Here is a 26,562-nt window from a genome sequence, read left to right as displayed (position 1 = left end):
CTTTATTTTGGGTTGGTCCTATCTACTTGCTTGCTTCTGACTGTTCAATGTTTGGTAACCCTCATGAGAAGCTAGCCTTAGTGGGCAAATCAGGCAATGAATTTCTCTCAATGCAACCTTATATCAATATTTTATCCTACTTAATACTATACTCCCCTACTCAAAAGGCCGTACATTCAAGATCTTGGCGTCGCTGGAAAGAGTCTTCTCGAACTTCTTGAGGAGCTAGCTACCTGGCAATTGTAATAAGTAACGTGTTTATATACTCACATACCCAATTTCCTCGACAAAAGCATGCGCAATGGTAAGGGCCCTAACAACGTGAATGCAAATGTGACCACCTGCATTATCCCATGTGAGCTGAAAACAAAATCCAGGTGGGTCTGAGATGGCACCCGTAAAGCTCTTGTGTGTAAGAGCATGCGTTGGTGGTGGCCGTAATTCTGTACTTTAACAGGGTTTTCCCTCTCTTGTGGTGCATGATAGACCATCTTTTGTGGGATGTTCTGCTTTGCCACCTCTACCGTGTCATTAGAAAAAGAATGTGTTCCACACACTTCAATTAAGTGAAGCTAACTTCAATTCAATGGCTCATTTCTCAATCTCAATTACAGAATGCATGAAATTCCTTGCTCGTCTACCTTACAGCAGTCAATGAGGATTAGAAGAAACACAATGGCATGCCTTCCCCCACACACCATGTGTAAAGCCATTTTTGAATCCAGAAAACAGAAAATGCTGGTAGCTTTCAAAAGCCATGAAGCAGCTTACCACTGCAGGGTAAGGGCTATTGTTTCATAACCTTTGTTTGAAGCATTGAAAAAGATTTTCTTCAAAACAAGCTCACCTGCATACATGTCGTATGACTTCTGGTAGGTATATCTCATCCAGACATGTCTGCAATGACAAATAATTGAGAATAATCAATCGAGGATCCAGTATTTGCACGCAGTTTGTGTTTTCAAACTACATTTAAATGACTGGACTCAACAATGGCTTTCCTGTAAAGAAAGCATTCAAATTATCCACTATAAGTTGTGCCACAGCTGTTCTAGTTTCCCATGTGGCAGCCCCAGCATGAGGGCTGAGCACCACGTTGTCCATACTCATCAGCTCAGCGCAGATATGAGGCTCCTTCTCAAACACATCAAGACCAGCGGCTCCAAGCCGTTTCTCTACGAGTGCTTTGCTAAGCTCAAGCTCATCAACAACCGGGCCCCTAGCAATATTGATGAGGGTGCCCATTGGTCCCAAGGCATCAAGTACATCCTTTCCAATCAAATGTGTGGTGTCCTTGGATAGGAGGCATGCTACAATAAGAACATCAGAATTGGCAGCTAGATCTATTTCATCTGCATAATAAGCATAGGAAACATCCTCCTTTCTGGTTGGTCCACAATATGACACGATGCTGTTCAGCCCCGCAGCCCTTTTAGCTATTGCCCTGCCAATCTGCCCAAGACCCACAATGCCAACCCGCAAGCCGCTTGCCTGAAAAAATAACATTAGGGTACACTCAATATCCTCAATGGAAAATCATGTATGTGTAACATTGGAATATACTCAATATACTCGATGGCAAAGTAAGACGAAGCCTAATTTTTTTTTGCTTGTAAAGTGCATCACGTATGTAGAGTATAATATGCTAAATGTCTTATACGCCTCTTTTTCCTCAGCTCTTCTGAACATTCAACAATGTAAAGCATCTCTTCTCCCATGTTCCTAATTGTATCTTCACCACAAATTTAATTTAAGGACTGCATTTTTGTTAACTCGAACTGTTAAATTTAGATGATGTTGGCAAAAGGGTAGTCACCAAAACTGATAGCAAAGTTCAATACTCTCTTGACAGTTTTTGAAAATGCATCTTAGGAGGCACGCCATCACCTAAGCTTCGAAAGCTTTCCTGTGTTTAGAGTATGACCCAAAGCAATAACAATAATTTCCAACATCATTGCCAGAATTCTCAAATTTCCATCCTCATTAGCACACATGCTCATAACACACATAGACAAAACTCCTATATCTCCTTGAAACTCCACACTATGCACATACAGAACTATCCTATTTCTCATTTCCATGGTCGTAGTCTGAGCATGGGTGAATGAATAGAATATTACCTTTCTGGCTAGGGGGAATGAGCTCAGCGACCAAGATCCACGTCGCACAAAGTTATGAGCGGGGCAAAGGCGTCGGAGTGCGGAAAGCATAAGGAGTATGGCCATGTCGGCTGTATCTGCAGTGACAGATGAATGAGCAGCATTTGTGACACGGATTCCGCGCTGACGGCAGAGATTGAGGTCGATGTTGTCAACACCAACTCCCGAGTTGCAAATTATTCGCAGATTCGGGAGAGCGTCCAAGAGAGGTTGATCTACAAGTCTGCAGGGTGAGATGAGTGCCGATATCCTCGATGAGACTTTGGAATCGAGCTCTCCCACCTGCAGCAGGGTGTAGTGCTCCTCTACCTGCCGCACAAGGCCAGGCAAAGGATGGTAAAGGGGCTGCATTAGCACGCACACCTTCTCACTTTCTGTGTCTAAATTCGTAACGCTTTCCTCGCCCATGGCTTCCCACACAGCTCCGTCGCTCTGAGAAACAATGTGATAATTCGTAGGGAAAATTACCAAAATATCCAAACATACAAAATTCCTTTGCTTGAATTTGCCAAGAGGAAATTTTAGGTTTATTTTGTGTGTTTTTACACTCTATTTTGGGGTGGAATTTATCCCAATCCCCTTGCCCTCAACCGGCATTTTTGAAATTAAAAACGATAGGATATTAAGCTGAGACACATTTTTCCCCAACACTGCAAAATACCCTTCTAATTTGTGGAAATTCCCAAAATACCGTTGTATCTATTTTGGTTATATTGTTCAAGATTTTCTACTCTTTATTCCTTCTTGACAATTACGATCGGTTTTTGAGTGCTTAGCATGTAGTTTGTCACAAATTACCTCGTAAAAAAAGGCAATTAGGTCTTAAAAAAGTGAAGCAATTTATCTCCAAAGCATACATAATCATCTTGTATTGATAGACAATCAGTCTTCTTATGAAAAGCTACATATTCTTTTATCTTTGGAGAAATTAATCTCACAATTAGGGGTATTTTGGGAAGTTTGGAGAATTTGAAGGGCATTTTCGGAATTGATAACAAAATATTGGGAGTATTTTGGAAATTTCCACAAATTAGAGGGGTATTTTGGTAATTTTCCCTAATTCCTATTACAAAATCATCTCATTTATTAGGCCTCATGGTTTGTATGTATTGTCTACTCGCGGATTGCAACTTTTTGGCCTGCCATGCTGGAAGGCCTTAGCGTTGAGTTGATTTTTGGGTCATCCCGTTCCATTGGGCAAAGAAAAATACTATTCGTGAGTTTGTGTCTCTCACTAAATAGAGAGCCAAAGATGTGACCTGTTGACGTTGGTACATGGCTGCCTATGATGATGTCTTCTGTACGTGTGAAGAAAATTCCATTGGATGAGTGCACATCAACCGCAGGATTATAAAGCCAAAAACTTAATCTAAGCTTTGAAAATGTTTGTAAAGCTCTCGGTCCAGATGGTATTTATCAAAATGATTGAGGAGCAACAGGTCTTCTCTGATCATTACTATGATGCTATACACCAGTTGGAAGAAGAAATGATTACAATGGAGGAATCAGACTCTCAGAAAGAGCACCCAAGGGAAAAAATTCTACTCAGGGGAGGAGGAGAAAAAAAATTCGAGTTTCCAAACCAACATCAAAGACGCCAACAAAGGTATCGCAAAAAACGAGACAATAACTTAAAAAAGAAAACACCAAGACATAATATGGAAAACAAAACTCAATTCCTGATGAAAGTAGATGCAGTGGACTGCATAAAAGGCAAACGAGAAAATAACTTAGAAAAGAAAACACCAAGACATACAATGGAAAACAAAACTCAATTCCTGATGAAAGTAGATGCAGCGGATTGCATAAAAGACAAGATAACAGGAAGATATCCATACGCAAAACATTTGGAGCAACAAAACAAAACGAAACAAAAGTCACGCAAGCCTGATAAGACCAAAGAAAATGAACCTCCGATGTCAAAAACTGAACGCAAAGCAAAATACAAAGAATTGAAACGAACTTTGAAAGAAGTTTGGACCACGAAGATGGAGTAGGACAGTGACAAACAGGGAGCAATCAATGTTCCATCCCATTATAAAAAATACAATGTGCAAGATCGAAGGATCATTGTAGAGCAATCGTTGGGACAACCAAAAGTACCAGGAAAATCCTATAAAGAGCTCGAGAACGCCAAGCAAATTGACCTTGCAAAGCTTGGAGGAGAGTTAAGGCTAGCTGCGGACTGTCGCAAGAAGAGGAAGAGATTCTCATTAGAACGTTAAAGGAATATAGGGATGTCTTTGCACGGTCTTACAAAGATCTCAAGGGGGTGGATCCTACCGTCTGCCAGCATACTATCCCTATGAGAGATGATGCTAAACCGCGCAGACAAAGACCATATACCTATAATGAGACATCCGCCAAAAAGATAAAGAAACTCAAGGAGGCTGAGTTCATCTATGAAATAGAACACAATGATTAGGTATCACTTATTGTCATGGTGCCTAAAAAAGAATGGTAAACCCAGAGTGTGTGTAAATCTCAAGAAGATGAATGCCCCCACTATACAAGATAACTATCCTCTTCTTATCATAGATCATGTGCTAGAACGAGTAGCTGGACAGGAAGCTTATAGTTTCTTGGATGGGTTCTCAGGTTACAACCAATTGACCATAGATCCCAAAGATTAACATAAAACGGCTTTCGCCATGGAATGGCAATTTTTTGCTCATCGGGTCATACCTTTTGGTTTGACCAATGCACCAACAACATTTCAAAGGCTAATGAGCCATGCTTTTAAGGAATATCTGTGAAATTTCTTGGAATCTAGTATATGTCATAATAATCAATATCTAATTCTCCTAAATTATTTTCTCATGTTAAACTGATCATTTAATATGGGGAAGTGCCAGGGGAGAAAAAGCTAGAATATTGGTTAAGCTAGCAGACCGGCCACAGTAGGGATCCAAAGGAGGGAAAATAGGGATCCAAAGGGGGGGCCATCTGCAAAAGAGCCATGTGAAACAATGGGCTAAAAAGACCCTAAGGTTCAGCCCATTAAGACTTCCAAAATGCTAAGGTTCCAAAATTCAAAGGTGGTGTCCAAAGGTCAACCATGGGGGGAATTGGATGCTTTGTGTGTGTCCCAAAAGTCTTTTCAAATCCCTACATAGGAGGGGGCGAGCCTAGCTTGTAGGGGATGAGAGAAAAAGTCACACACACACACACACACACACACACACACACACACACACACACACACACACACACACACACACACACACACACACACACACACACACACACACACAAGCTCCCTTTACACAAAGGGAATGAGGGACACATGTCAGCTCCCTAGTCCAGATGCCCACAAGGTGTACCCAATTCCTATTGGATGGCCTTGGAGGTGGACCAATGAGAATTAGGCTAGAGTAAATCTAGTTTAATTAATTTAAAAACACTTAATAAAAGAACCAATGAGAATTAAGTCCTCTAGAAGACTATTGGACAGTCTCCCAAGGGGTCCAATGAGCACTCAGCAGCCCAATGGCTTGCCTGATTCCTATTGGCCAGGAGGCAAAGGGGTCCAATAAGAGTTTAGTTGAATTATTAAATTACCTAAAGCTCTCACAAAAGGGGAAAGGGGGACACATGTCAGAAGGCTATCACTTATACTGCTTAATTACCATTCGCTAGGCCTGGGGAGGTCCAATGAGAGGAGAGCATGAGCAAATAGCAAGAGGGGTCGACCAAGAGAGGGAGGGGGCTGATTTTTGCAAGGCCTTATCACACACACACTCACACAAGCTCATGTGTGAAGTAAAGAAGACTCTCTCTCCTTCTCAAGCTTTAATGGAAAGCTTATCACCTACTCCAAGCTTGTGATAAGGGAGGCCTACACCAACAACTCTTGGCTTTGTGATGCAAATCCAACCAAGAGCCAAGCTTCAATGCATGCTCATCTCCTCTACCATGCTAATTACTAAGCTAAGCTATGCTAATATGAGTGATTATGTGAGGAGATGTACATCTATCTCGTAAGACTACTCCTTCTTCCTCTCAATCTACTCTCATACCCTGCTAGCTCTCACCATCTTCGAAGGTGTGTGAGGTCTTGGGTCTGAGACCGGGGATAATTGATGTTGTGTTTGATAAGTGTTTTGCTTAGTGCATGAAGCTTTCATCTTCATTGCACTAGCTAGTCTTGAAGGAACACAAAGAATTGTATTGTACAATGTCTCTCTTGATGGGAGAAACCATAATACAAAGCCTTTTGGAGGGGGGACCGGTTCCATGAAAATCCGGTCCTCAACTCTTGTCAATAGCTTAATTTCTCTCTCTTTTGAAAGTATTGTTCATGCTATCTAACTAGGTGTTATGCTTTTTGTTGCTCTCTCCACCCAAGCACTCTTGTAATTTCTCATTAGGAATCTATTCTAATGAAATGCCCACCATGTTCATGCTAATTTCCGCTACACACAAGTTTTTAGGCCATTAATGTTACAGTATATGGATGATCTTTGTGTGCACTCCACGAAACAAGAGAGTCATTTCAAACATGTACGATGTGTCTTTGTGAAATGCCGTCTATATAGGATTTGCTTAAATCCTGAAAAATGCGTTTTTATGGCTAGATGAAGGAGTACGAGCGGAAGTGCGACGCGAGAGAGAGTGCGAGAAGAAGAGCACGATGATATGGTGAACTCGCTCTACTGTAATGTGTAGAGCATAGTGAGTTCTTATTAGGTTTTTACAAAAGAATATGTGTACATACCTAGCGGCCCGCCCACTTACCTGGGCGACCACATTGGGCTTTATACCCCAACAACCTCCCACTTAAAGTCCAATGTGGTACTTTAAGTGTGAGAGAAGCTACTATACAAGCTAATATACAAGAGATGTAGAGAAGTGATGTACTACCCTACACCTAACTGCTTGCGAAAATGCGCAAAGCTCTCTGAGGGAAGTCCTTTTGTAAGTAGATCAGCAGGATTTTCTGTGGTGTGAACTTTGACAAGCTGAAGTTGCTTATCCTCGAGCATTTCCTTGATGAAATGATACTTCACATCCACATGCTTTGTCTTTGAGTGATAAACTGGATTGCGAGCCAATTATATAGCACTTTGACTATCACAATATAACACAGGCATCTCTTCTTTGATTCCCAAATCTGTTACTAGTCGATTAAGCCAAATTGATTCTTTGCATGCCTTTGATGCTGCAACATATTCAGCCTCTGTAATAGACTGAGTAACACAATCTTGTAATCTAGAACGCCATGATACTGCTCCACCAGCCAATGTAAAGACATACCCTGACGTAGACCTTCGGTTGTCTAAGTCACCTGCATAATCCGAGTCTATAAAACCCTTTACACTTAGCTCCTGACTCCCATAGCATATACGCATACTCTTTGTAGCTTTCAGGTATCTCAATATTCCTTTCACTGTCTCCCAATGTTTCTTGCCTGGGTTTGACATGTATCGACTTACTACTCCCACTGCAAATGCAATGTCTGGGCGAGTAGAAATCATTGCATACATCAAACTACCCACTGCAGACGCATATGGAATCTTATCCATTTCAGCCTGTTCTTCCTGAGACACAGGACAATCTTGTTTGCTAAGTTTCACATATGGTGGCAATGGAACACTCAGTGCCTTTCCCTTCTCCATATTGAAACGTTGCAAAACCTTGTCAATATACTCTATTTGAGATAACCAAATCAACTTCTTTGATCTGTCTCTCTCAATGCGCATACCAAGTATATGACTTGCCTCACCCATGTCTTTCATGTCAAACGATTTTGCCATCTTTGACTTCAAAGCTGAAATTTCTTCCAAGTGCTTGCCAGCAATCAACATGTCATCCACATACAAAATAAGGATCAGCAACTACCATCCTTAACCTTCTTTGTATATAGACAGTGATCGAACTCACTACGTTTGTAGCCTTGAGAAAGCATAAACTTGTGGAATTTATGGTACCATGCCCTCGATGATTGTTTTAAGCCATAAAGACTCTTTAACAACTGGCATACCCAATCTTCCTTGCCTTTCTCAACAAACCCTTCTGGCTGCTGCATGTAAATTTCCACATCTAAATCACCATGCAAGAACGCTGTCTTGACATCCATTTGGTGCAACACCAAATCTAATATGGCAACCAATGCAAGAAAGCATCTCAATGTAGTCATCTTGACCACCGGAGAGAAGACTTCATCAAAGTCAATGCCTTGTTCTTGCTTAAAGCCCTTGGCAACAAGCCTTGCTTTGTACTTTGGCTGACAATCATGAGCGGTGATCTTATACCTGTAAACCCATTTACAAGGTAGAGTCTTTTTGCCCTGTGGTAATTTAACTAGCTTCCATGTCTTGTTTTTATGCAGAGCTGTCATCTCTGACTGCATGGCCAATTGCCAATTCCCGGAGTCCTTCATTTGCACTGCTTCCTTGTAACATGAAGGCTCATTGCAATCAGTCAACATGACATAGTTCATAGATGGAACAAACCTATCAGGAGGTTGCGTGACACGTCCAGATCTACGCACAATAGGTGGCTCAGGCTCAGCCACAACCTGTGGTTCCACTCTATCCTGTCCTTGCTCCTCTTGAGCCCTGACATTTTGTCTTGCACGTGCAGGTCCATCTTCTTGGAAGACAACTCTTCTAATCTCCTCAACCCTCTCTGGTTTAGAATGATATTTGGATTCATTAAAGTGAACATCATTGCTGCGGACAACCTTTCTGGATTCGGGATCCTTTGCAAAGTCTGTACCCCATCTCACCAGAATTACCATAGCCTAGAAAGATGCACTTTCTACTCTTTGGCTCAAGTTTGTTCCTAAATTCCTTTGGAACGTGAGTATAGGCCTCACAGCCAAAGACTCTGAGATGCTTGTATGAGGGCATTTTGCCTTACCATACCATCTCTGGCACTGAATCCTTTTGCAAAACCTTGCTAGGAGATCTATTTACAAGATGAACAGCTGTTGATACAGCTTCAGCCCAAAACCCATTTGGCAGCTGTGCATTAGACAACATACTTTTGACCTTCTCTTGTATGGTCCTATTCATCCTCTCAGCAACACCATTTTGAGGAGGATTGTAAGGAGCAGTAAGTTCACGTTTTATACCTTTTGACTCACAAAAGTCCTGAAAGGCCTTTGAAACATACTCTCCACCATTGTCAGTGCGTAAGCATTTAAGCTTCTTGCCACTCTGATTCTCCACAAGTGTCACAAACGTTTTGAAAACACTAAACGCTTCATCCTTGTGCTTGAGAAAGTAAACCCATACTTTCCTCGAGTAATCATCTATAAATGTCATAAAGTAAGAAGCTCCCCCTAGAGATAGGTTAGGCATAGGTCCACACAAATCACTATGAACAAGTGCCAACTGTGTATCTCTTCTACTGCTTCTATGCTTATGTGGCTGTTGTGTTTGCTTACCATACAGACAATGTTCACAGAATTCAAAATCATTAAATGAAAAGCCAGGAAAATAACCAGAACGAGACAAGATTTCCATTCCCTTCTTGGACATATGTCCTAACCGGCTATGCCACAAAGAAACGTTCGGCTGCTCGGTTACATTGATTACATTTTTAGAGACATTTGATACATAAATCATGTAAAGTCCTCCAGACTTTACTCCATGTGCTACAGTCATAGAACCCTTGGATATCTTCCACATGTTCTGTCCAAAAGTGGTGACGTAGCCAGCATCATCAAGTAAACCTGTGCTGATCAAGCTCTTTGTAATTGCGGGAACATGTCTCACATTCTTAAGCGTGAAAGAAGAGCCATTCTGAAACTTCAATTGAACATCTCCAACACCTAAGATCTCACATGTCTGCCCATTGCCTAGCCGAACATGATCTTTAGTGGTCACATAAGAAGTAAACCACTCCTTGTTTGGAGACACATGAAGTGATGCCCCTGAGTCTATAATCCAGTCACTCAGTGCATTTCCATCAGATGCTGTAAGAAGAGCTGAGTCCATTGTATTCTTCAAGAAGTAGATGTCTCCTGACACTAGACTGTCATCCTCTGCAACAGTGTTTGTCACATTTATTTCTTGAATCTTCACTGAGGACTTGTTCTTCTCACCGTGGTCTTCATCTTTCTCTTTGCCTTTTTCTGCTTTCCATTCTCTGCAGTCTCTTTTCATGTGACCCTTCTTGCCACAATGGTAGCATTCTATGTCACTCTTGCCTTTAGCACTGCGGGACTTGCTACGAGACTGATTCCTCTTTCCACCTTTGTACTTTTCTTTGGTCCTTCCCCTGACAACTAAGGCTGTTCCTTTGCCTTTGTCCATTGCCTTTCTATTGGTTTCTTCAGTAAGCAGATTCCTTCTACACCTGCTATGTTCAAACCATCTGGAGGTGCAAAATTACTCAAAGCTGTGCGAAAAGTGTCCCAACTTTCCGGCGATGTGATCAACAGGAACATAGCTCTAACATGTTCATCAAACTTGACACCTTGAGCTGACAACTGACTATAGATTGTGTTGAATTCATTCAGATGATTGGACATAGGTGTCCCTTCTTTCATCTTCAAGTCAACAAGCTTCTTAAGCCAATATACCTGTGAAGCTGCACTCTGCTTCTCATAAAGATCACTCAGCTTTAACCATGCTTGATAAGCCGACATCTCGTCTGCTACATTGAAGTAAACGCTTTCTGCCAAAGTCAGCATAATGGTAGAAAGTGCCAATTCATCCATTTCGCTCCATTCATCTTCGTCCATATCTTTTGGTTTTATCCCCTTGAGCTTTATAGGTTTTATCTGCTTTTTTTGTACCAACATGTGCCAAATCTGCTGCTTCCACAATGGGAAATTGGTTCCATCCAGCTTCTCGATATTGTAAAGAGCAGTGTCCTGTGATCCAGCCATAGCTACGCTTCACAGTAGTTTACTTTCCTGGGAAAAATTCGGCAGAGTTTCCCCTGTAAACTGACCTTCGAACCAATATCAACCTGTCAAATGAACCAAGAAAGCTCCAGATTTTGCATAAATTTCGGCAGAGTCTCCTTTGTAAAATGGCTATGGTGTACTCAAAAATAGACCAAAAAACAGCTCAAAAAACACTGTCTCTCTGACACTGTAAGCTGTGGGTAAACCTGTCCTGCACATGTACTGTCTCTGACTGTCCTGTAAGCATAGACTGCGACAATGCCTCAACGGCAGTAAAGCAAAGATGCAATCCTAACTGTCTAACTCACAGTCAATACATCCTAGCTGCCTATCTAAGGGTGCTCGAGGGATCGCTCCAAGACCTGTATCACCGAAAGAATCTCAACATTCGAGAATCCCCCAGCTCAATAAAACCTCACTCGACCCTCAACAAAGGCTGCAGTAAATCTGACAGTACATAGACTTCCCACAAAGTCATACATCCACAAATTTCCCACTATATGCTGTAACCGCTGCGGCGGTTGTTTGCTGCGTGACTCACATGTTAAGTATGGAGCCTGATTTACCCTTGTAATTTTTTGTGGTAAAAGCGCACATTTGTAAGGCCCCCATTATGAGGAGAAGGCATCGTGCGTGAAGGAAAATCACTCACCGGAAACCAAAATTTTCACGGACAAGAATCAGGGGCAACTTTAAAGGCCTCGGGGATGGAGGCCCCCGAGACTTTTTTTCGCCGGAATATTCTTTTTCGCCGGAATATTATGGCCGGACGGCGGCCGGAAAGTGGTCGGAAAACAACCGGTCGGTTGGCCGATGGCCGGTGGTCGGAAGTCAATGGCCGGTGGCCGGTGGCCGAATTCAATGGCCGGTGGCCGAATTCAAAAGCGGACTTGTCTTCTCAAGGGCGGCCACACATGGGCGGATTGGAGGGTCCGATTTGGACTTATTCGCACAAGGGCGGCTACACATGGCTGTCTCTCATAAGAGAGGGTAGCCCTTTTGGCCTATAAAAGGAGGCCATTTCTACACACATTTCATAGTGTGAAGTTGATGCAACAAGGTGAGTGTGAGGTGGTGAGAGTGAAGCAAGGCGGGAGCTCCATTAAGGGTATAATCCCTTTGTAAATTACTTCTTGTTTTGAAGTACTAAAGCCATTGAGTGGCTGCTTTCCCGTGGACGTAGCCCACATTGGGTGAACCACGTATATCGTGTGTACTCTCTCTCTCTCTCTCTACTCTATAATCTCGTGTATGTAAATCTGTCTCTCTCCATTAAGTAATCTACTCAATTATCTATTTAGCTACGTCTTATTTCCTAACAACTGGTATCAGAGCAAGGTTTGCTCGTAGCTAAATTATCTCAAGGAAAGATTTCCTCGAATTGAGTGGGAGTTATGGCGGAGGAAGGGAAGCTCAAGATTGAGAAGTTCAACGGCAAAAACTACCAACATTGGAAGATGCAGATTGAAGACTATCTCTACCAGAAGGACCTCTATTTGCCACTAGGCGGTCTTGCAAAGAAGCCCGCAACAATGGCAGATGAAGCATGGATTGTCCTTGATCGAAAGGCACTAGGAACAATCCAGTTAAGCTTGGCGTCAACGGTGGCCTTCAATGTTTCGGAGATGAAGACCACGGAGGATTTGATGAAGTCACTTGACGACTTCTATGAGAAACCATCGACATCCAATAAGGTATTTCTTATGAAGCGCTTGTTCAATCTAAAGATGGCAGAGAATGGTTCAGTTGGAGAACACCTAAATGACTTTAACACAAACATAAGTCAACTTCGATCAGTGAAAATCAATTTCGATGACGAAGTGCGAGCTCTCCTTATACTATCATCTCTACCAGATAGTTGGGACAGCCTTGTGATGGCTGTAAGTAATTCTATTTCTCGCACAAGTACTCTTAAGTTTGATGATGTTGTGGGTGTTGTCCTAAGCGAGGAAATGCGAAGGAGAAGCACAGGAGAATCATCAAGTGTTGCACTATCAGTGCAAACAAGAGGAAGGCTTAAGGAGAGGTTCAAAAACCAAAAGGGTCGTGATCGCTCAAGGCGGAGCAAGTCACACACAAAGTCAGTTCTTGAATGTTGGAACTGCGGCAAGAAAGGCCACGTCAAGAAGGATTGCTGGTCCAAGAAGAAGAAGGAGACAGAGTCTCAAGACAACAAGCCAACATCGGAGGCCAATGTGGCAGGTAAAGTAGAGCAAGATGCTCTAATTCTCTCATTAGACAATGTGTCTAATTCCTGGATAGTAGATTCCGGGGCTTCATTCCATGCGACACCATACAAGCAACATTTCCAAGACTACACCAAAGGTAATTTTGGGTATGTATACTTGGGAGATGATGAAGCTTGTGAGATTGTCGGCAAAGGTACAGTTTCTGTCAAAACTGCTAACGGAAATGAATGGAAGCTTAAAGATGTTAGGCATGTTCCTTCTCTTCGCAAAAATTTGATCTCTACAGGACAATTGGACGATGAAGGTCACAACATTGCATTCGGAAACAAACAGTGGAAGATCTCAAAGGGATCTTTGGTGGTTGCCAAGGGTGAAAAAGTCGGTACACTTTACTTGTGTATTGTTAGCACGCAACCTTCAGCTTGTGCAGCAACTACAGAAGTTGACAGTGCGGTGTGGCACTACCGACTTGGGCATATGAGTGCCAAAGGAATGCAAATCCTTCAAACAAAGAAGCTTCTACCAGGTTTGAAAGAAGTGGACTTAGAGTTCTGTGAAGATTGTGTTTATGGTAAACAAAAGAGGGTAAAATTTCAAAAATCAGGAAATGAAAGAAAAAATAAAAAACCTTAGTTGGTTCATTCTGATGTTTGGGGTCCTGCAAGTACACCATCACTTGGTGGCTCATTGTACTATGTAACATTCATAGACGATGCGACTAGAAAAACATGGGTTTATGTCATGAAGAATAAATCCGATGTATTTTCCATATTTCAAAGGTGGAAAGCCTTTGTGGAGAATGAAACAGGTACCAAGGTTAAATGCCTCAGATCCCACAATGGAGGCGAATATTGCAGCCAAGCTTTTGAAAGCTTTTGTGCTAGCAATGGCATTCGGAGGCAAAGGACAACCCCAAGGACACCTCAACAAAATGGGATTTCGGAAAGGATGAACAGGACAATCATGGAACGAGCACGAAGCATGCGGCTACATGTAGGCCTACCGCTTGAGCTTTGGGCGGAAGCTGTAAGTACGTCTGTGTACTTAATCAATCGGTCACCCTCAATGGCAGTGGATGGGGGAGTTCCAGAAGAGACATGGACAGGTAAACCGGTGAATTATACATTTCTCAAAGTGTTTGGGTGTGAGGCTTTCGTGCACATAGATAGAAGCCTAAGATCAAAGCTAGATGCAAAGTCCAAAAAGTGTTTCTTCATTGGCTATGGAGAAGGAGACTTTGGGTATCGCCTATGGAATCCTGAAGATGGTAAAATCTTAAGGAGTAGGGATGTAATTTTTAACGAACAAAATATGTACAAAGATTACTTGGAAAGAAAACAAACAAAAGAAACAGGTGATGAGTACATGGAGCTTGAGGACGGTGAAGACTCAAGGACTGCAAACGGTGACAATGTGCAACAACGTCAACCAAATGAGGAGCCTCAACCTATTCCCCGAAGATCTACAAGAGCAAGTAGACCTCTAGAAAGGTTTGTTCCTTCCTTCAACCATCTCTTGATCTCAGATTCTGGAGAGCCGGAATCATATGAAGAAGCTATGCAACATGAATCCAAAGAAGAATGGACGAAGAGCATGCAAGTGGAGATGGACTCACTACATCACAACCAAACATGGGAGTTGGTTGAGTTGCCTAAAGGTAAGCGGGCACTTCAAAACAAATGGGTGTACAAGATAAAGGAAGAAGAAGGTGGGAAGAAAAGGTACAAGTCTAGGCTTGTGGTAAAAGGTTTTTCTCAAAAGAAAGGTATTGACTTCAATGAAATATTTTCTCCTGTTGTAAAAATGAACTCAATTAGGCTTGTCTTAAGCCTTGTGGCTGCTCATGATCTAAATCTCGAGCAAATGGATGTAAATACGGCATTCCCTCACGGTGACTTAGAGGAGGAAATCTACATGCTTCAACCAAAGGGGTATGAAGTAAAAGGTAAGGAGAAAATGGTTTGCAGATTAAAGAAGAGCTTGTATGGTTTAAAGCAAGCATCAAGACAATGGTACTTGAAGTTTGATCGATGGATGTTGGATCATGGATTCACAAGATGCAACTCGGATCACTGCGTCTACACGGAGAATTTGGGAGATGGGAAATTCATCATCCTAATGTTGTATGTTGATGACATGTTGATTGCAAGTGCTAACATGCAGGACATCAAAGACCTAAAAGAGGAGCTGTTCAAATCTTTTTCAATGAAAGATTTAGGTGCTGCAAAGAGGATACTTGGTATGAAAATATCAAGGGACAGGACGAAGAAGACAATAAAGCTATCTCAAGAAGATTACATCAAGAAAGTACTAGAAAGGTTTGCAATGCAAAATGCAAAACCAGTTTCTACACCTTTGGCTGGTCATTTTAAACTAACGAAGGATATGTGTCCAAAGACACAAGAGGAGATAGCCTATATGTCTAAAGTTCCAGATGCTGCAGCGGTAGGTTCTCTAATGTATGCTATGGTCTGGACAAGGCCAGACATTGCACATGCAGTGGGAGTTGTGAGTAGGTTCATGGAAAACCCAGGTAAAGAGCATTGGCAAGCTGTGAAGTGGATACTTAGGTATCTAAAAGGGACAACAACAAATGCTTTGTATTTTGGAGGAACTGATATTTTTCTAGAAGAGTATGCTGATGCAGATATGGCAGGTGACAAAGATACTCGAAGGAGCACTACTAGCTATGTGTTCACGGTTGGAGGCACAGCAGTAAGCTGGGCTTCAAAGCTACAGAAAGTGGTTTCACTTTCTACCACGGAAGCAGAGTATGTAGCAATGACGGAGGCAAGCAAAGAAATTCTGTGGCTTCACAGATTCTTAGAAGAGCTTGGATTGAAACAAGACAATTGTGTCTTGTATAGTGATAGCCAAAGCGCTATCCATCTTGCAAAGAACTCAGCCTTTCATTCAAGGACAAAGCACATTGAGGTGAGATATCACTTCATACGCACTCTTTTGGAAGAGAGACAACTAAAGCTAGGAAAGGTGCATACAAGTGAAAATCCTGCAGACATGTTTACAAAGGTGGTCAATAAGGAGAAGTTGAGCTTTTGCTCATCTTCAATCGGCATTCAAGGATAAGAAGCCAGAATGGAAAGCAGTCACAGGTTTGGTTTGGAGATCAGTCTCCAAGTGGGAGATTGTTAAGTATGGAGCCTGATTTACCCTTGTAATTTTCTGTGGTAAAAGCGCACATTTGTAAGGCCCCCATTATGAGGAGAAGGCATCGTGCGTGAAGGAAAATCACTCACCGGAAACCAAAATTTTCACGGACAAGAATCAGGGGCAACTTTAAAGGCCTCGGGGACGGAGGCCCTCGAGACTTTTTTTTCGCCGGAATATTCTTTTTCGCCGGAATATTATGGCCGGCCGGCGGTCGGAAAGTGGTCGGAAAACAACCGGTCGGTTGGCCGATGGCCGGTAGTCAATGGCCGATGGCCGGTGGTCGGAAGTCAATGGCCGGTGGCCGGTGGTCGAAAGTCAATGGCCGGTGGCCGGTGGCTGAATTCAAAAGCGGACTTGTCTTCTCAAGGGCGGCCATACATGGGCGGATTGGAGGGTCCGATTTGGACTTATTCGCACAAGGGCGGCTACACATGGCTGTCTCTCATAAGAGAGGGCAGCCCTTTTGGCCTATAAAAGGAGGCCATTTCTACACACATTTCATAGTGTGAAGTTGATGCAACAAGGTGAGTGTGAGGTGGTGAGAGTGAAGCAAGGCGGGAGCTCCATTAAGGGTATAATCCCTTTGTAAATTACTTCTTGTTTTGAAGTACTAAAGCCATTGAGTGGCTGCTTTCCCGTGGACGTAGCCCACATTGGGTGAACCACGTATATCGTGTGTACTCTCTCTCTCTCTACTCTATAATCTCGTGTATATAAATCTGTCTCTCTCCATTAAGTAATCTACTCAATTATCTATTTAGCTACGTCTTATTTCCTAACATCACAGCCAGCAAACCCTCAACAAACATACATCATCTCTGACAATACATCCCATGTGGAAGTACTTGCAATGTCAGGATGAAATCTGGAATATCAAGCAGCAAACACAAGCTACCTGATGAACTAGTGGATGTCGCCTACAGTCTGTGTGTAGATGCGCCCGTGTCGTATGTGACACGCCTCCAAGAACTGTGAGCCGTCCTTTGATGTGTAGACAGCCACAAATCAACACTCTGGGAGTGTCGATATCCTCAGCACTTGCAGTCGTAGGCCGAAAACCCCAAATTTGCAGAGTCGGATCTGCACCTGTCGAGACCACGTAGTCGAAAATGGCGTGCGCAGACCTTTGTCGAAGCCGAACGGTGGCCAGATAACCTCAGAATGAAATTCTGACAACACCAAACCCTTCGGGCTCTCCCACGAGATTTAGGGCCGTGTCTTCGCCTGTCAAATTTCACTCCAATTTGAGTTGGTGACTCTAGCCTCCTGCAATGCTGCCCTGAGCGTCGATCTGAGCTCTGATACCAGTTGAAGGAGTACGAGCGGAAGTGCGACGCGAGAGAGAGTGCGAGAAGAAGAGCACGACGATATGGTGAACTCGCTCTACTGTAATGTGTAGAGCATAATGAGTTCTTATTAGGTTTTTACAAAAGAATATGTGTACATACCTGGCGGCCCGCCCACTTACTTGGGCGACCACATTGGGCTTTATACCCCAACACTAGACACATATTGTATAAAAAAATGGCATAGCCACAAACATGGAGAAGGTGGCAGCAATGATTGTTGAAATGGTTAGACCAATGTTTGTAAAAGAGGTTCAACCATTTATGGAACATTGTGGCTATTATCGTAGATTTATTTACATGTATGTAGTTATAGCTAAACCCATTGATAGCATCATCACTTATTTTGAATGGACAAAGGAATGTGAGGAATCATTCTAGAAGCTTAAACAAGATTTGACCACAACACCAATACCGAAAGCCCTAAACTGGACCAAAATGTTCCATGTGCATGTGGATGCTTCAAGTTTTGCTATTGATTGCATCTTAGCTCAGCTAGGAGAGGGAACCATAGATTTTCCTATCTCCCATGCTAGTCAACAACTAAACCTAGTAGAAAATAACTACACAACCATTGAAAGAGAAGGCCTTGGTATGGCGTTTTCAGTCAAAAAATTCCAACACTACTTGTGTCATAATAACTAATATCTAATTCTCCTAAATGATTTTCTCATGTTAAACTAATCATTTAATATACGGAAGTGCTTGGGGAGAAAAATATAGAATATTGGTTAAGCTGGAAGACCGATCACAATAGGGATCCAAAGGGGGGGCCATCTGCAAAAGATCAATGTGCAACAATGGGCTTTAAAGACCCTAAGGTTCAGCCCATTAAGACTTCCAAAATGCTAAGGTTCCAAAATTCAAAGGTTGAATCCAATGGTCAAGCTTAGGAAAATTGGATGCTTTGAGTTTACACAAAAGTCAACACAAGCTCCTACATAGGAGGGGCGAGCCCTTTTGATAGGGGATGAGAGAGAAAGACACACACACACACACGTACACACTCATGCAAGCCCCTTTACACAAAGGGCATAGTGGACACATGTCAGCTCCCTAGCCCAGTTGCCCCCAAGGTGTACTCAAATCCAATTGGATGACCATACAAGTGGACCAATGAGAATTTGGCTAGAGTAAATCTAGTTTAATTCATTTAAAAACAATTAATAAAATAAACAATAAGAATTAATTGCTTGAGGGGTTGACCAAGAGAGAGAGGGGGCTGAATTTCTCAAGTCATAATTCCACACACACTCACACAAGCTCATGTGTGAAGCAAGAAGACTCTCTATCTCCTTCTCAAGCTTTAATGGAAAGCTTATCGCCTACTCCAAGTTTGTGAGAAGGGAGGCCTACACCAACAACTCTTGGCTTTGTGATGCAAATCCAACCAAGAGCCAAGCTTCAATTCATGCTCATCTCCTCTACCATGCTAATTACTAAGCTATGCTATGCTATTATGAGTGATTATGTGAGGAGATGTACATCTTTCTCGTTAGACTATTCCTTCTTCCTCTCAATCTACTCTCATACCCCGCTAGCTCTCACCATCTTTGAAGGTGTGTGAGGTCTTGGGTATGAGATTGTGAGGGGGTTGATGTTGTGTTTTATAAGTTTTTTGCTTAGTGCTTGAAGCTTCCAACTTCATTGCACTAGCTAGTTATTGAAGGAACACAAAGAATTGTATTGTAAAATGTCTCTCTTGATGGGGGAAACCTATAATATAGAGCCTTTTGGAGGGGGACCGACTCCATATAAATCCGATCCTCAACTGTTGTCAATAGCTTAATTTCTCTCTCTTTTGAAGTATTGTTCATGCCTATCTAGCTAGGTGTTATTCTTTTTGTTGCTCTCTCTACTCAAGCACTCTTGCTATGCTCATTAGGAATCTATTCTAATGAAATTCTCACTATGTCTATGCTATTTTCCGCTACACACAAGTTTCTAGGTCATTAAATGTTACAACTTGTTAGCTAACAAGTTTGTCTTTTTTGTAGACCATCAAGCCTTACTCTATTTGATAAATAGACCGTGCAATACACGAAGGATTATGAGATGGTTTATCATCTTTCTCGAATTTGAATTCTTTATGGTAGTCAAAAAGGGCACCACTGTTGTGGGGGCGAATCACACCACCCATAAAGTGCATGAAACACAACCTAGATCAACATAATGTCAATCGAGGACACAAATGACACGATAGGTGCACGGAGGCAGTCTCTTTAGCTTGTCAGGCTGAGACCATTCCACACATACAACACTCTAGAAGGCTAATTAAACCACAATCTAGAATCTCACTACTCTCAACTACACCACCAACCCACATACACACAAACAAATGGAAACCCATCAAACCATGCTAGAATCGTACAAAACTTAAGGAACACCATCCCCTCACTAGGATACACCTGTCCAAAATCCTCTACACTCAAAACCCTCGCTCTAAACCCATCTGTGAAAAACGTGTTTAAAGACAGAGCAAAATTTTGAAATGCCCGAAATTGAAATCTATGAGTACCTATGTGTAGCTTATGTTGCCACGATTCTAATGACTACTTGCATGCAAAAAATGGACATCGTTTGATACACTTATGACCACAAATAGCTGGTAGGTGCATCGGTGCGTGTGCTTCGTCTCGCGTGGAATGCTGGCGTTGTCACATAGCTCTCCTCGAGCCTACAATAATGATGCGGTCGCTCCAATGCAATGAGCAAGTCGGGCGTATCATGAGGATGAAGCTCATGCTTACTCTCTTTCTCTCTCACACACAATAGGCGGCAGTGCTAAGCTTCAATTATGATTAAGTGTTTTTATAAAAGTGACCTAGGTACCTTATATACTAAGGCTACCTTAGGTTAACCGGAAATAGAGATTTGAGGGGTCAAATGGCTTGGTATTTACAATTTGGAAGTGCCATTGCACCTTGGCTTCTGCAGACTAGACTACCTACTTATTACAAATGATGTTTATAACCATAATCCTCAGCATTCCATAACTCTCAGAAAATAAGGTTTTGTTATGTCGTGTTGTTGACACAACGGTCAACACTTCTCCCCTCTGAATTCATGTCGTCCTTGACATGACCTGGTTGTCGATGCCGGTGCGGTCTTTGTTGTCGTTTTCCTCATGTAAAGAAAGTATAGGCTGTAGCCTTTGCACGAGCTCGTCCTGTTCCTCCAATTTGACGTACATAGTCTTCACATGATTCAAGAAAATCATAATTGATGACAAACTCTATGTCCTTCACATCCATGAAACGGTCCAGTAAATCTTCCAATTTTGAATATTTCTCATTCTCAAAAACAACTTCTACATTGAATAATTGGCTTTTGGATCTCGACCAATGACAACTTTGTAAGGAGTCTGTAGGAATTGTATGGCTAAACTTTCAACTTCTTTAGGCCAATGCAAATCTATCTGCCAGTTCGAATCTGTGAGATAATTTTTATGATTTGAGGTTCCAACCCTTGTTCAACATTCGATCTGCTTCATCAAGGACAAGCTTTTGAGATCCTCTGATTACCCTTATGTCTGCTCTTCGTCATTGAGGACTTCTTTGTTCCTGCATCAAGGTGATCAAAGCCGCATTTGCCACTGTTAGTTTTTGTATGTTGTGTAAATCATTATACTGCTTCTACTTGATAGATGACTTAATTAAAGCTTCACAAACCCCATTAATTTCCCAAGTTAGCAACTGCTTTGAAAAGGGCTTATCCGACATCATTCGCGAGAGATGACCACCAATGAGCCATCATGGTCCATTTGTCCCCAAAATTCATATACACGATGTACAGGGTATGTAGATGGCTATCATGGCTTCAGATTTGAAAAAATTGCAGCTTTGGGTAGGGGTTAGACTCTTTTTTTTTAATAATTATAATAAACCCTTAGCTTGTACTCTCTTTTTGTACCCTCCTGAAAACTTTTGGCTTGATTTTGACTTGTATTTGGATTTCCAAGCTAACTTTTTTGATTTCAGTCTCAGAAATGACTGGTGGGCATCGTTGGCACCTTCTGGCTATCAAACACATGTAGAACCAATGATGATGACCAAAATTTGGCTTGATCCTTGGTTACTCTTGTAGATATCTATCACGAAAGATGACTGAATTGTCATTTCTGCCCCTTTTGTGCTTGTCAGTATTGTTGGTCCCTTTTGTTTGTTAGGCTTCATTAAGTCACATACAAGATTTAAGATTTACAGTATAAAGATCTACTTCCTGCCGTGTAGTCGCATGAAAGGTTGATGGCAACTTTACACTTGATGGTTGCGTTTAGTGTTAGTCGCGTCAGCAACTCTCTTTGTCCTTGTAGTCTGGCCCAAAGTTTTATGACCATTCTCAGTCATTTTTGGCCTCATGTTGTTGTTGAAGGCTAATCGGCATTCTTTTCTTACCTAACATTCTAGCCGTGTGCATATGGATTTTGAGACATACGTCGTGAGGTATCGTCATTTTCCTGTACCTGCTTCTCTTTGTACTGCTCGACTCAGTCTTTTGTTCATCAGGATTATGGATTTTTCTTGCCTTTTTTTTAAAATCTCAAAAAGAAAAAAATAACACCAAAAATCAACTCAACGCAAAAAGCAAAATTAAGTTAATAGAATTCTAAAAGCCAGGTACACTGTACACATGTCCCTAGGGGCTCATATATGGCTTTTGTCCCCGTACTTCTCATGTAACACTAGTATGAGGGCATATACTCTGAATTTAGTCACAAAATCATCACAATCAAATGCAAAAATTCAATACAACTCACAAAACAATGCCCTCTAATATTCTTATCTTAGGTCCGCATTTAGAATGCCTTCCCTGTTGGAATTAGGGTTGCAAGGAAACGCACATAGCTTGGCGAAGACGAAGGAAGCTCAAGGCACACAACAAAGAGTGTAATACTTAGTGTGCAATGGAAAGATAGATAGCCCTAGAGTGATGGGTGTATATACAATGCACGGGGGAAAAAACCTCCTAAAGTAGGAAAAAATGCCCCGGTGGTCCTAGTGTGTTCACACACATCACTACCACATGCATATGGTAACAAATCCCCCCTAGGAGTGATGCGGTAAACGAGGGCTGACACGAAGAGTAAAGGGAAGTGCCATGCGCTGAGGACGAGATCAATCCACAAAGGGGAGCAAGCCCAAAGCTTCGTGGAAAGCTTCGAACTTCTCACGAGATAATGCCTTTGTGAAAAGATCTGCAAGGTTGTCCTGTGTTGGCACATAAGCCAAGTTGATCTCTCTTGCTGAGAGCCTCTCCCTGACACAATGGTAATGCACCTCAATGTGCTTTGTGCGAGCATGAAAAAATGGGTTCCTCGCAACTGCCAATGCGCTCTGGCTGTCAGTGTAGATGATGTAGGCAATGTCTTATCCAACACCCAAATCAGCCATAAGGCATCTGAGCCATACACACTCAACCGTAGCTATGAAGACTGGCTTGTACTCAGCCTCACAAATAGAAGTGGCCACAGTAGGTTGCTTCTTGCTCAACCATGAAATACATGAACTGCCAAGCATGAAACAAAAAACACTTGTGGACACTCGTGTGTCATAACAAATAGCCTAATCCGAGTCCCAAAAAGCATGTAAATCTGGCGGCAATGATCCCCCCTTGGGATAAAACAAACCAAGATGAAAAGTGCCACACAAGTAGCAAAAAATCCTCTTGACTGTCTTCCAATGCTTGGACCTTGAGCCATGAATACATTTGCTGACATGTTGTTACCATATACATGTAGTAGTGATGTGTGTGAACACACTAGGACCACCGGGGCATTTTTTCCCTCTTTAGGAGGTTTTTTACCCCGGGCATTGTATATACGCCCATCACTCTAGGGCTATCCATCTTTCCATTGAATACTAAGTAACACACTCTCTATTGTGTGCCTTGAGATTCCTTCGTCTTCTCCAAGTTGTGTGCGTTTCTCTGCAACCCTAAATCCAACAATTGGTATCAGAGCAGGTTGCGTCCTCCCGGGCTTAGTCGCCAGCTGCTCCAGCACACGCCTGCTCACTTTCTCCGATTTCAGTGCTCATTTCGGCCTCCGTTTCCACTAGAGGCAGTAGTGCACACGCTATTTCATCATTTTGTGCAAAATTTCTATCAGTGCCATTTTCTGCATAACAGGTGCCTCGTAGTCTTCTACGGTTTGTGCTATATAGGACGTGTTGTTCACGCTCTGTTTCTCCTGTTTTCAAGCAGCTTTCACATGAGGTGCAGCATTTACCATGGCTGACAACAACACCCTATGTGGGCTTATATGATGCAACATGTTCTTTTGTCAAAGGGCGTTTAGAACATTGTGCAAGGCATTGATATACGTCCTGGTTCTGAGGATGTAGGCGATGTTGAGGATGTTGTAATGATTGTTGCTATTAGAGTTGTTTTACGTACTGTAGAACAAGCTCGTTGGGATGTAAAGGATGCACATGCTCATGCATTGATTGCGTTGTCTGTGAAGAGAACCATTGTTCCTCACATTCGTTCAACAAAATCTGCAAAACAGGCTTGGAATATTCTAGCAGGTCTTTATGCAAGCCGCCATGAGACTAAAATTGCTTTGCCGTGTAAAGAGCTGGAGGTGAAGATTATGCCTGAGGAAGATGATATGGACACTTTCCTTGCTGGTGTCAAGGATATCAATGAGCAACTTATTTTTGCAGGTGAAGTCATTTTAGACAGTTCCCTTGTGCAGACTGTTCTTGATGCTTTACCAGATTCCTATTAGACTTTTGCTAGTACTTAGAGAGTGATGACCCAAGGAAATCCTCAAGTTGTCAAGTTTGATGCATTATGCACATTGCTATTGCAAGAGTCACTTTCTAGAAAAAACAGAACTAGGCAGCGTGCAGTTGAACAGGCTTTTATTGCTTCTCAAAGAAAGGGTGGTAACAGCAATGCGGCCATTCCTAATGCTTCTGCTAGCAGCAATTCGTCTGGAAATTTTGGTGATAAGGGGAAAAAGAAGATGCGTTGCCATTATTGTGAAGCTAATGATCACTTGATCAAGTCGTGCCCTAAGTTGAAGGCCAAAGAGGCTAAGAAGAAAGAGGGTGGTTCCACTGCAAATGCTGGTTCCACTACAAATGCATCCATTGTTGAGTCTTCTGTGAAAGGAGAGTGTGTTGCTGATGTTGGTGCAGAATGGGCTTTTAGCGCAGAGTGCACTTACAATCCTGCTGTCCATGATGCATGCTTGTCAGTTGCTACAGATTCACATGTGTGGTATTTTGACAGTGGTGCTACAAAGCATATTACCTCACATCGTGAATTGTTTACCTCTCTTGAGTCTATTCCTCATGGGAATTCAGTCACTTGTGTCAACAATACCTCTTATCCGGTTCAGGGAGTTGGAAAGATTGTGCTTACTGCTGCAAATGGCAGTTCATTCACACTTGTTGACGCACTTTATGTACCTGGGATCAAGACGAATCTCTTGTCTGTATCCGCACTTGCTAGACTTGGACTTGTAGTCAAATTTGTGGATGACAGATGTACAATTCATGATCACAGTTTTGGTGATGAAATTGTTGCATCTGGCCTTTTGTTTCGTGGGCTGTATAAGCTCACTTTGTATGACAAGTGTGGACAAAATTTTGCAAATGCTGTCGCAGATTCAAGGGCTATTTCAAATTCAAAACTTTGGCATGCAGGTTTTGGTCATCTGAATTTTGCCAGTTTGCAGGAATCTAATATGGTTGCTTCTTTGCCGCCTCTTGAAGCACTTGTCAAACATGTTTGTGAAGATTGTATTTTGGGTAAGATGCAGCGTTCTAAGTTTCCAAAGGATGGTTCAGTTCGAGCCACATGCAGGTTGCAGCTTGTGCATAGTGATGTTTGTGGGTCCATGCAAACTCCATCCTTGGGCAATTACCTTTACTTCATGACTTTCATTGATGATTACTCCAGGCATGCATGGGTATTTTCACTTAAAGCGAAGTCCAAAGTTTTTATGTGCTTCAAACAATTTCTCGAAATGTACTATGAGCACCCTCCGTTCCGATCGAGGGGGGGAGTATATGCTTCATGAATTTAATGCATTTCTGGCTAGTCGTGGGATAAAACACCAATGTACAATGCCTTATACACCTCAACAAAATGGTGTTACTGGGAGGAAAAATAGGTCACTGACGGAAATGGGATGATGTATGCTCAAAAGTCAAGCTTTGCCGCATTCTTTTTGGCTTGAGGCCATCATGTGTGCCACTTATGTACTTCATAGGTGTCCTACGAAAGGTTTGCAGTCTATTACTCCATATGAAGCATGGGATGATAGAAAGCCTTCTATTGAGCACATGCGTGTTTTTGGATGTTTGGCATATGCTTTGGTTCCACAAGCACAACGCATAAAATTGGATGATAAGGATGTCAAATGTATTTTTGTTGGTTATAGTGCTGAAAACAAAGGTTTTTTTTTTCCGAGAAAAAGATCCTTCTATTAGTTAATGAAAACTGCCCATAGGGCTACATCCACTTCTCCAGGAGAGGGCTACAACAAGCATGATGGGGAGACTCTCCCAATGAAAAAACAACATATATACAATGGGGCTAAATCAAGAGATGGGAGGAGGGAAAAGCCACATAGGTGGACAGTAGTGCCATCTGAGCACCCCCTGGACCATGGTGTAAAAAGGCCCAGGGCGCTAGAGTCGAAGGAAAGCCTCTCGGCGCTCCCGCATGCGGTCGGAGCTGCCCTGTAGTCCCTCAAGCTGTCCTCTGAGAGTATGGATCAGATCTAGCCAAAAGTCACGAACAGTCTCTGCTGGTGGCACAGGGCGAGCCTCAAAGATGTGGAAACAGTGGGCCCGCCAGATGAACCAGAGAGCTAAGCC

The 26,562-nt window shown here is 42.4% G+C and overlaps 1 protein-coding gene across 1 annotated transcript; it reads right to left on the bottom strand.

Annotated features, from left to right (window-relative positions):
* Positions 1–577: 577 nt before the first annotated feature.
* Positions 578–2,602, bottom strand: LOC147433196 (hydroxyphenylpyruvate reductase-like). The gene is made up of 2 exons (XM_086492845.1): positions 2,121–2,602; positions 578–1,491 (listed from the first exon to the last, which is right to left on the bottom strand). Exons 1-2 carry the CDS (start codon positions 2,565–2,567, stop codon positions 973–975), a joined length of 966 nt encoding a protein of 321 aa, XP_086348971.1. The 5' UTR covers positions 2,568–2,602; the 3' UTR covers positions 578–972.
* Between the last annotated feature and the right edge of the window lie 23,960 nt (positions 2,603–26,562).

The sequence above is a fragment of the Adiantum capillus-veneris genome, chromosome 20, assembly GCF_014529385.1.
Source record: "Adiantum capillus-veneris isolate H3 chromosome 20, ASM1452938v2, whole genome shotgun sequence".
Taxonomy (NCBI): Eukaryota; Viridiplantae; Streptophyta; class Polypodiopsida; order Polypodiales; family Pteridaceae; genus Adiantum; species Adiantum capillus-veneris.
The sequence above is the reverse complement of the archived record's forward strand: the minus strand, read 5'-3'. Positions and strand labels throughout refer to the sequence as shown.

Excerpts from the sequence above, each read along its gene's own strand:
- LOC147433196 (XM_086492845.1), bottom strand. The coding sequence starts at position 2,567 with ATGGGCGAGGAAAGCGTTACGAATTTAGACACAGAAAGTGAGAAGGTG. Across the intron at positions 1,492-2,120 it reads CATTCCCCCTAGCCAGAAAG|GCAAGCGGCTTGCGGGTTGG; the intron begins GTAATATTCTAT and ends TTATTTTTTCAG.